The following is an 11,703-nucleotide window of genomic DNA, read 5'->3' as shown; positions in this document are numbered from 1 at the left end:
AAAAAGAAACCTGCCCAGATGACAACTATTAACTGATAGAGCGAGGACTGGGATCTAATATTCTGAGTTTTAAGTCAGTGCTCTTTCAACAATATGTCATCTTGAAATTAGTATTGAGAACATGAGCCAGTGTTCGACTTCAAGATGTAAAATAGCAGCCTTGCCATTTTAAACAGGTGTTAGGAGGCCGCTCATGATAATGGGGTCTGCCAGTTTATCAGAACCAGTCAAGTATTTTATATTCATATTGACCCCAGAAGCAAATATTAGAGAATTTTAAGTGCTGGGTGAACACTGGATGAGGCCAAGAAATATAAGACTGTACCATTATCGAACCTCTCTGATAAAATTTCCTCAGGAAATTTTCTTTTCCTTTAAGAGTTTCTTTTCTCTTCCAATTTAGTTTGGTACATGACACTTCAAGAAATAGTGGGGGTGGAATGGAAGTGGGAAACAATGGATCTCACAAGCCCAGTAATAGGCAATCTCTACTCATTAGGGAACTTTTGTCCATCCAAGCAACTCACACTACTTTCCTCTTGACAAAAACAAAGCACTGAAAGAATTACCAAATCTAGAAAGATCTCCCAAACTAGTTTTTTTTCTAATAAACCCAAGGCAGATGTCTCAGGACAGATTGCTTTTTGCTGTCTCCCACGCAGAAATTTTGAGCAACCAGAATATACTTAAAAATTCAAGTGTTTAATCTTTCTGCAATCTCCCCAGTCTCTAGAAACCTCTTTCTAGAACAGTGCAGATTCTCAGAGTCCACGGTTAAGAAAATAAAAATTATAAACTATTGTTCTAGACTCGTCTTGAGTTTCCTTCTAGAAAAAAGCGCAGTGGCATACATACCCGCTAATTTTTACTTAACATTTCAGGGGGTTCACAGACTTCCTTGAGCCTACTCATGAATCACACCCCAGGTTAAGAATCCCTGGAGTCATATGTCAGGTGGTAATACGTGCTTTCATATTAAATAAAAACAACAAAGAGAGGACGGAATGATGACCACCTGGGGTGTCAGAGTAGTTTTCTCCGAGCAGAAACTTGAGCTGGTGTGTAGACTTCTGAGTGAGCATCCCAGGTAAAGGGTACAGCAAGAGCTAGGCCTCCGAGGAGACAATGTGCTTGGCGAGATCGACGTGCATATCCTGATTCCTCTTTCTCTTCCTTCCCTTCTCTGCCCTCCCGCCTCACTTTTTCTTGTTCAACCTCTCCTCTGGACCCCGGTTCTTTCGTTTGAGAACTTCCTGAGTGCCGGGGCCACGCCTCCATTCTCCCCTAGTCTCACCAGAGCTGCTCTATCTGACATTTTCAGGAAATAAAGAACTGAACTGAGAGTCAGGAAAGTTGGGGTCCCTGCAGCTCGGTTCTGCTGCCATTTTGCACGCCCTTCAGTCAGTCATTGGTTGACTCTGAACTTCACGTTCTCTGGCAATGAGATTATCTTTACGGCCCACCCCAGATCTGAGATTCTAATCCCAAGATTCTTCTCTATTTCCCTTCTTTGCTCTCTCCTTCACCTTTCCTCCCTTGCGCCTCGCTCTCTCTTCCCCCAGCTCTCCTCTCTACTTATCTCACCTCTATCTCCGACCCACCCCTTCGCTTCTCGGTTCGCGCCTGCGCAGACAGACGTGGACGATGACTTTTAGCCCAGCTCAGTAGCCGTAGTGGGTCGGAGCGCCGGCCGTGGGGGATTGTGGGAGAAGATGGCGGCCGCCGTTCACCCCCGGGTTGTCCGGGCCCTGCCAATGTCACGTAAGTGTCACCGGGAACAGTGGCCCCCGTTTGGGATTCCGAGACGGGGATCGGAAGTGTTGAGAGTGGCGCGGTGCCGCAGTGGTCACGCCGACTCCCGACCACCTTGGTCTTTCTAGGTCCGGGACTGCCTGTAGTTTCTGCTTTCCTTTCCTCCTCCTTGGCTTACATTGAATTGTACACTTGGGAAGGGGTCTGTGCTGAGCGAACGTGAGCCGTGGGAAGGGAAAAGGAGGAAGTGCGGGACATGTAAAGGATCGAAAGATCAGTTCTCATAGGGTTGTAAGGGTTTGAGGTTATGAAAAATTAGTGTGTGTGGCCGGTGGCGGGACGTTCGGGGCTTGGGGCAGGGGTGAGATCTGAAAAGGATGGAAGAAAAAGGATAGAAAAGTTTCTTAATGAATTAACTGTACGACCTTGTGCAAGCCCTTAATCTGTCTCAATTTCAGATTCTTCATGTTACAGTGGGGATGGTAATACCACAATGTCAGGAAGTTTACGAAACGATTAAATAAAAGTACTTTCTGAGTCAAAAACATCCCTGCATATGTAGAATGTGTTAGGTCGAGACACTGGGGCCTGGGGGAGCGAGGGATGCTGGAGAGAACAATCAGGGGCTTGGTGGAAAGGAACGTGAAGAAGAGTAAAGGATATCTTAAGGTTTGTCTAAGCATTGTTCATTTTTCCTTCTATTCTGATTGGATCTGCTGTCATGGTCCTCAAGTTGAAAATATACATTTGCTCTTACACTCAAGAAAAGAGGCAAGAAAAGCAAGGAAATTGGGAATACAGTTACACTTTATTATCATTCTTCCCTTTCCACCCTTTCACAAATTTGCCCCATTCAGCCTCCAAAAGTTGTGTTTTGCCATAGTGTATTCAGGTCATTATCAAATATCATTTGCTCTCAAAGTTAGCTGCATGCAAGAATCATTTTTAGTGCTTTAGAAAAAACAGAAATGGGAACTCATTGCAGAGCTATTGAATCAGAATTTTTGAGACTGACTCCTTGCACCTTAGGTTTTAAAAAAGCTCCACAAGTCCATCTGATGTTTAGGGTAAGGAGCAAGTCAGGAGTATTTGGAGGACACATTTCTATTTTCCATCTTGGGTAGAGCTGCTACATACCACTGGAAAGGTGATTGGTTCACATTGTTTATAGTGGGTGGTTTTGTAGCTATGACTTTTTTGCAAAGACATTTGTTGGTTCTTGTGAAAGTATTACATAGGTGGGACATAATGTAGATCATGAATGATAATTACTGCTATTTTTGTGTATTGGCTATTTGCTAACCACAGTCCTAAATATTTTAAAATAAATATTTATTAAAATAAGTATTTTAAAATAAATAAATATTTTCACTTTAACTTCTTTTTAGTTGAAACCATAGCTTGTTCTGTTAACTTCTATGCTTTATTGTCTCTGGTGAGTAAGCTTTTGTATCAACTTTAGAGAGGCCAGTCTAGTGTATAACATAACAAAAAACTATAGAATGGAACTTTGTGAAACAATTATATATGGTGAGATGTGGAGAGACTACTGAGTACCATAGGAAATCAGAAAAGGGAAAGATTAGTATCATTTGAAGTAGTGAGGGAAGATTGGAAGAGCAGTGGAGAATTGTAGTGCTTCCACTGATTTTTCCTTTTGTTTTTTAGGATTGTTATGATTTGGAAAGTCAGAGAAACTAGGCATTTTCCTGGCATGGGCAAGGACAAGGTGGTGAGAATGGAATCACAGTGATTAGGAGGCAGTGAACTGACTACTTGTAGATATGGAATAGTAGGAAAGAAAGTTGAATATGTTAGGTAGGATCAAATAATGGAGGACTTTGAAAGTCAAGCAGTTTTGTCCCATGGTCTGGAGAGTGGGTTTTGCAAGAGGAATCAGTGAGATACAAAAATACAGTATTAGAACTTAAAAAAACATTTTCAGTAATAATAACAAAAATAGTTAACACGTAGTTCAAACTATATACCAGACACTATTCTAAGTGCTTTAATATGCGTTATAGTGTATATGACATATTGGTACTACACAGAGTGTATGTGTGATTTATAAATGTTTAAAACTTAGGCAGTGTGCAAGCAAATATGATTGGATAAGATTGGTTTATATATTATAGTAAGAAGCCAGTAGAGGTTTTTGAGCAGAAGAATATAATGAATAAAGACTATTACTCTCCTAATGGTGTTCATAATATATGGAAGAAAATAGAGAGGTTGGAGCCAAAGACGGTGACAACTTAGATTTATTAAGTACGTACTAGTGCAAGGCACTGTGATAGGTACCTACCCATATATTAATTTTCAAGTCAACCCTCTAAAATGTAAGCTCCCTAAGACCAGGGACTGTCTTTTATTGTGCTAGTCAGTTCCTAGAATAGTGGTTGGCCTGTAATTGTTGGGGGAAAATAAACAAATAATCTCATGAGGTTAGTGTAACATCACCTGAAAGATTTTGAGGTAATAACAAGTGAAAGCTTCTATTACTCATGGAATGCTTGACATGTGCTACATAATGTGCTAAATGCTTTATGTACATTTACTATAATACTCCTAACAATCATTTGTGGTATTAATTCCTTGACTGTAGTCATTCTTCCTGCTTTATCCAGTGTCCTCATTTCCTTCCTTATTGAACATTCTAATCATTCCCTCATATATTCTTAACTCCCCAGCCCATCTGCCTGTGGCATTTAAAACAAAACAAAACAAAACAAAACACGAATTAAACCAAGCTTTCCACATATTTCCTGTGTACCCCTGAATAGTAGAGAACTGAGCTACAGAAAATGCCAAACTGACCTTATTTTAAATTCATGAATACAAATATCAAGTAGATTTTCAATATTATGTTTTTCAAAGAAATTTGTTTTCCCTTTTCCATATGATTATTTAACATTGTCAGTTTCCTAAAACTTGTAACATGTGCTTCTGTTTCATTCTCACCTTTACCTAGAAATCAGAGGAATCAGATGAGAATGATCTTTTTCCCACCATAAACATTTAATAGCTGAGCTGTGATAATTCTCATCTTTCCCTCCTGTGATAGTGGATAAACTCCTCGTACTTTGATCTAAAGCCAGTTCTTTTGTTTTGCATTCCATCCCATCTTTGTTACCTGTGTATTCCCTCTTCTGAATCATTCATTTTCCCCTTCTACTGGGTCATTTCTGTCAGTGTATAAATATGTTATAATAGCTCATATGGAAAAAAAAAAATCCTTCCTTGGCCTTATGTTCCCCTCGTCCTCCCCCTACCTTTTACATCATGTCTCCTCAGAAGAATCCTCAATACTCCTTTTCCCACTTCCTTTCCTCACATTCTCTCCTGCCTGCTCGAGTCAGGCTGTCATTCCCACAGCAATAAAATTGCTCTTATTAGGGCCACTCAAAACCAACATCTTCTAGGTCTATGGTCCTCTGTCCCCATCCTACTTCACTTTTCAGCTGCCTTTGATAGAGTTAACTATTAGCTCTGTCAGTCCCTTTCTTCATTTACCTTCTGGGTACCATTTCCTTTTGTTTTCCCCTAACTTACTGGGCTGCTGTTCAGTCTCCTTTGCTGGCTTTTCAGGCAAGTCACTTAAACTCTCTGAGCCTGAGCTTTCTTATCTGTAAAGTGGCAGGAAGAATAGTATTAAATAAGATAATACCTACTGAGCACTTAGAACAATGCCCGGCATCTGCTAGCAGTTTTGTAAATTTAGCTGTTATTGTAGCTTGTTGGTTATGTGTCTGATCTGCATTGCTTGTTTTTAATCTTTGTGGTTTCAGTCACTGTTCAGTAAACTGAAAAAGTGGGCTTTTTCTCTAATTTCATGCTTTTGGATAGGGAAAAACCATGGTTTCTGGGCAGAGTGCCACTGGAGAATCATGTGCAGAAAGCAGACACACTTACTTAGCTACTCACTTACCCACCCTTCCTCCCTCCTTCCCTGACTGCCTGCCTGCCTGCCTTCCTTTTTTTTCCCCCCAAACACAAGTTTTCTAAAGCAATTCCTATTTGTTTCAGTGTTCCCCAAGTTTACAGAACACCAATGCTGATGGTAAACAGTTTGTTGATTCTAGCAAAAGTTTATTAGCACTTTAAATGTTTTACTTGTTTTTTACCTATTCCCTGAAGGTTAGGTAACTTCCTCTAAAACTCTGCCGTAATACGTTTCAAGGGGCTTGAAAATTAGGAGTGTGATTCCAAAGGAGTTTTACACCTCTGCGGAATGCAGAATAGTTGATGGAATTAGGGGTGTGTAACCTGGAGAAGACTTAGAGATATACTTGCTTCACTTAAATGCAGGAGAGGGATTAGATTTGTTCTTTGTCATTCCAGAGGAGCAAAGAAATCAAAGCTGCTGGGAAATAGTCATTGATCTCCCACGTGGTGGAACCCTCTGTTAGAATGGCTCAAATAAGAATGGTCTGTGAGGGGCGCCTGGGTGGCTCAGTGGATTAAAGCCTCTGCCTTCGGCTCAGGTCATGATCTCAGGGTCCTGGGATCGAGCCCCGCATCGGGCTCTCTGCTCAGCGGGGAGCCTGCTTCCTCCTCTCTCTCTCTGCCTACTTGTGATCTCTATCTGTCAAATAAATAAATAAAATCTTTAAAAAAAAAAAAAAAGAATGGTCTGTGATGGGAAGTCATGTTTCCCCACCTTGCAGATGTCTAGGCTAAGGCCACATGGTCTCCTTGTGCATATAAAGTGGAGATGTAAATAGTGAGAGGTTTGGAAAATCATTTTCCAAACACTCCATTTGTCATTACATTTGATGATTTTCAATAGCTTTATATTGTCTGAACTGTACTCTTTTAAAGAAAAAAAAATGTTCTCTGCTAAGAGTCCTCTGCCTCCAGCATGTATCGTCAACTTTATTTTTTTCATTCATTATCAGTTTCAGAGTCTGTTTCAGGTAAATCTTCTCTTCCCTGCACTGGGCTTATTCATTTCCACGTCTACATTATTGTATGTGTATCTTTTCTTTCTGTTGTTCCTCTTTATAACCTTACTCAAATTAGTTTATTGCTTGATAGCAAAAATCCCGCAAATAACCCAATTAAAAAATGGGCAAAGAGGATATGTGAAAGGCCAACAGGTACATGAAGAGGTGCTCAACATCACTTGTCATCGGGGAAATGCAAATTAAAACCACAACGAGATACCACCTTAGACATTAGAATTGCCATCATGAAAAAGACAGGGGATAACAAATGTTAGCTATGATGTGGAGAAAAGAAAATGGCTACTGTGGAAAACAGCATGGAGGTTCCTCAAAAAATGAAAAATACAACTACTATGGGATCTAGCTATTCCACTTCCGCTAATACGTTCAAAGGAAATGAAAATACTAACTCAAAAGAGGCATCTGCACTCCCACATTTATTGCAGCATTATTTACAATAACCGGGACATGGAAACAACTTAAGTGTTCATGGGGGTTTGAACAGATAAGGAGTTGTGGTATTTATATGCGATGGAATATTTGGCCATAAAAAACTAGGAAATTTGACCATTTGCTGCAACATGGATGGATCCTGGATTAAAAAGAAACCCAAACTCATAGAAAAAGAGCACAGACTTGTGGTTCCTAAAGGCAGAGGGTTGCAGGAGGGGGTTTGGAGGAAGGTGGTCAAAAGTACAAATCTGTGTTATTTATAAATAAGTACTCTGGATGTAATGTTCAAGATGGTGACTATAGCTAATGCTGCTGTATGATACATAGAAACATTAAGGTAGTTAATGCTAAGAGTTCTCATCACAAGGAAAAAATTGTGTTTTTCTTATTTCCTTTTTATTATATCTCTGTGAGATGATGAACATAAGGTGAACCCGTTGTAATCATTTTATAATATATGTACATCAAACCAGCATGCTGTACGCCTTAAACTTAACACAGTGATGTATGTTATTTCTCAGTAAAACTGGAAGAAAAGTCCCCCAAATCCACTTTATCCAGGAATCTTTCCTCGTAATTATCTAATTTTTTGCTTCCTTCCTTTGCATTCTCTCTGTGTTCCTTTTACTGTGGAGGTTTATACTCTCAATATGTAACTTTTATTTTTCAAATGTGATTTATCTTCCTAGGTATATTGTATCCCATAGGGCAGGGAGTTTACAGTTGACTCTTGAACAGTGCAGTAGTTAGGGGCACTGACCCCCCCCCATCCCTGCAGTCAAAAATTCATGTATAATTTTTCGTTCCCCTTAAACTTAACTACTAATGGCTTACTGTTGATGAGAAGCCTTACTGGTAACATAAATAGTTGAAGTTGATTAACATATTCTGTATGTTTTACATATGTGTATTATATACTGTGTTCTTAATAAAGTGACAGAAAAGAAAACCACTTAATAAAGTGAGAGAAAAGAAAATCATAATGGAGAGAAAATAGAGTATTGTGCTTTATTTACTGAAAAAAATTTGCAGGTGAGTGGACCCAGACAGTTCAAACCTGTATTGTTGAAGGATCAACTGTACTTTCTAATTTTTTTTTTAAAGATTTTATTTATTTATTTGTCAGAGAGAGTGAGCACAGGCAGACAGAGAGGCAGGCAGAGGCAGAGGGAGAAGCAGGCTCCCCGCTGAGCAAGGAGCCCAACGTGGGACTCGATCCCAGGACCCTGGGATCATGACCCGAGCCGAAGGCAGCCGCTTAACCAACTGAGCCACCCAGGCGTCCCTACTTTCTAATTTTTATATATTCCCTTATGACACATGGATTCTTGGTTGCGGTGGTTTGTATTTATTGTTGTTCGCACTTAAATTACAATTTTTGATTTAAAAGTTCATTTTAAACTTAAGCGTATGAAAGTAGTGATAGCAAAATAACGTTACCAGTTTCGAGGAAAAGAGGTTATTCATGCCCACTTTTGTATTAACATTTGCCATTTTTGTACTCTGGGGTTTTGTCTAAGGTTCTTCTATTACTGTAAGAGCCACTGCTGTGTTTCATGGCCCTCCCCGGCGCCAGCTTCATCATGCACTCATACCTCACGGCAAAGGTGGGCGTTCCTCAGTCAGTGGGATTGTGGCCACTGTGTTTGGAGCAACAGGATTCCTGGGCCGATACGTTGTCAACCACCTTGGTAAGTAAAGTTCCTTGAGTTCTGTATACTCCAGTGCCATTTATTAAGGTTGCTTAATGAGAAGCCATGAAGCACGTTTCTTTTCCATAGGATTACTCTTATCTTGGATTTACATCATCTTGATCTGCTGTACATTGGGAGGCTTATCATGCTTCCTGTATAGGATGTAGAAACAGGAATGTGGTCTCTGAAAAGTTATGGCATCTCTAGCACAGCAAAATAGGCTTTTTGTTAAACATGGTGTCCATTCACTTAACCATACTAGAAGTTAAATATTTACCAAATCACTGTCCTAGAAAGTATCCATATTACATTAATCTTGATCCTTGTTTCAATCCATTCTTTTTAGGACGTATGGGGTCACAGGTGATTGTACCCTATCGGTGTGATCCATATGACACCATGCACCTTCGTCCCATGGGTGACCTGGGCCAGATTATCTTTTTGGTAAGAGCCTGTGTGACTGATTATTGGAGTTGACAGATGTAAATTACCGAGGTCATTTTTAGGAGAGAGGCAATGTGATAAAGCAGCAGTTTCATCCCAGACTGAACCGAGGGCATCCTTCATTTATCCCAGTCTCGTAAACTCTTGCCCAGCAGTTGACAAACATTTTCTGTAAAGGGCCAGAGAGTAAATATTTTAGCTTTTGTAGGTCACAGAGTCTGTTCATGATTACTCAGCTCTGCCCTTCTAGCCTGAAAGCTGCTATAGATAATATATAAATGAATGGAAGTGGCTGTGTTCTAGTAAAACTTTATTTACCAAGTTCGATTACAGGCTAGATTTGCCTGTGGTTCATGGTTTGCCAGCCCCTGCTCTAGGCCTGTGCCATCCAGTATGGTAGCCAGTAACCACATGTGGCTATGGAACACTTGAAATGTGGCTAATCTTAATTAGGATGTGCGGTACTTATCTTACACACCAGCTTTCAAAGATGTAGTACAAAGAAAATGATATAGAGCATTAATAATCTTTTACATTTATTACATATTGGAATAATATTTTGGATATATTGGGTTAAATAAAGTATATTATTAAAATGAATTTCACCTCTTTCTTTTTACTCTTTTAAATGTGACTGGTGGAAAATTTAGAATTGCCTGCGTGCCTCAGGTTATAATTCTGTTGGACAGTGCTTCTGTAGGTGGTGAACATCACAAATAGGGTGTTTTACAACTTGGTTTCCTTGGCACAGACTGAATTTAGAACAGCACTTGCTCTGCTTCCTTATTGTTATTCTTTAATCTGCAGGTTCTTCCTTTAGGCCAAGAGTTGCCAGTGGGGTGAGGCGGTGAGGAATGGGGTAGGCGGACCTTTCAAGGAGGTGATTAAAAACATGTGGGCCTTTTTGGTTGCCACAGTGACTGGAGACCATCTTGGCTTATTAGTTAGGAGTCAGGGATGCTAAATATCATACAGCTCCCAGGGCAGTCCCTTTCCACAAAGAATTAACACTGCCCCTAGTGCCTGCAGTTATCCTATTGAGAAACACTCTGGGCCTTGATACTCTGTCTCCTGTTCTTCTGGCTAAATTGTCCTGCTTTTATCATTCTATATGGACTTGCGTGCATTCTTCCATGTACACACTTCCCCTTTTAAAAAATAATTTGGTAAACATCCTTAATCTCTGATATATTCATGTAGATTATTTGTGATTGCTTTTAAATTTTTACTTATTTTTGATAGCATTTTTATTTATTCCTTACTGAATGTTCACAAGCTAAGTATAATACTGTGTTGGAAATTCTTGTTTCTGAAGTTTTTTTTTCTCTCTAAAATCTTGTTCTCAAATATTTTCTTGGTCTTACAGGTAGAGGAGCTTAGCTTTTTCCCTGTTTCTTTGTGACTTGACTTTATTGGTCACTTTGTCAATCCTCAAAATTAAAGTATTTCACAAATGATAGGTGAAAACATCAACTGGCCTGCAGTTGGCGAGCCATTGGAATTGACCTATATGATATATATCCCATGCTTTCCACAGGTATTTATAGAGTGCCTGGCATTGAGCTAAACTCTGAGCATGTCTTCATGAACAAGACCACAGGGAGCTCTCAGTGTTAATAGAGAACACAGAGACTAAACCTACAACCTTTTTTATTGTTGTTGTTTGTTTTTTAGAGAAGGGAGAGAGAGAGAGTGCATGTGAGTGGGGTCTTGGGGGAAGGAACAAAGGGAGAGAGAATCTTAAACAGGTTCTGTGCCCAGCATAGAGCCTAATGTGAGTCTTGATCCCACGACCTTGAGATTATGACCTGAGCTGAAATCAGGAGTTGGACGCTTAACCAACTGAGCCATCCAGGCGCCCCAAACATATTACTTTGAATATAATATTGTTTATAAAAGGGGAAAAACAAGAAAAATAAAATGGGAAGACTTCACTATATTGTTGTTTATTTTTGAGAAGGGTGGGCCATACTAAGTGTGAGGTACTCATTTCCCTGCTTTAGTCTCTGTTGGAAACTGCTGTCTGAATGACCACCTGGTTTGCTAACTTGACTGTGCTCCCTGAGCCTTATCCCTGGGAATTTGGTTTCCTTTTAATTCTTTCTCTCCAGGCTTCTCTCTTGCACCATTCTTAAAGGTATGCCCCATGCTCAAGCTCTTCTAATCTGAGTCTTCTTGGATTATTTTTTTCTTACCCTTGCCCTCTTTTCTTAAAAAAAAAAAAAAAAAAAAAAAAAAAGCCTTTTTTAGCTCTTTATGTGTAGAACTGCCTTTTTTTATTTTTTAATTTTTTTTATTAGCTGTGTCACTTACCATGGTGCAGATTGTATGTCTGTTTTACTTAATCTTCATAGCAAACCCGTGATATGGGTTGTATTTTCAAATTTTCCATGGAGGTTGGGGAGATAACTTTG

General features: G+C 39.7%; 2 protein-coding genes across 5 annotated transcripts in view; one reads left to right on the top strand and one right to left on the bottom strand.

Annotated features, from left to right (window-relative positions):
* The window catches only part of AKAP3 (A-kinase anchoring protein 3), a 32,543-nt gene extending 30,944 nt beyond the window's left edge, over positions 1-1,599 (bottom strand). For 3 of the 4 annotated variants that reach the window (XM_080809982.1, XM_080809983.1, XM_080809985.1), the window contains exon 1: positions 1,016-1,599. The gene's annotated coding sequence lies outside the window, so the exon portion shown is untranslated. Of the gene's footprint in view, positions 1-855 lie in introns of all 4 variants that reach the window. The other variant, XM_080809984.1, reaches the window with a different exon arrangement.
* A 44-nt stretch (positions 1,600-1,643) lies between these two features.
* The window catches only part of NDUFA9 (NADH:ubiquinone oxidoreductase subunit A9), a 44,673-nt gene continuing 34,613 nt past the window's right edge, over positions 1,644-11,703 (top strand). Inside the window, exons 1-3 of the mRNA XM_080809989.1 lie at positions 1,644-1,761; positions 8,672-8,842; positions 9,192-9,289. Coding sequence (XP_080666115.1) covers positions 1,713-1,761; positions 8,672-8,842; positions 9,192-9,289 — 318 coding nt within the window. The 5' untranslated portion in view covers positions 1,644-1,712. The remainder of the gene's footprint in view (positions 1,762-8,671; positions 8,843-9,191; positions 9,290-11,703) is intronic.

This window comes from Martes martes (assembly GCF_963455335.1).
Source record: "Martes martes genome assembly, chromosome: 8".
NCBI lineage: Eukaryota > Metazoa > Chordata > Mammalia > Carnivora > Mustelidae > Martes > Martes martes.
Note: the sequence above shows the minus strand (reverse complement) of the source record. Positions and strands in the feature narration are given on the sequence as shown.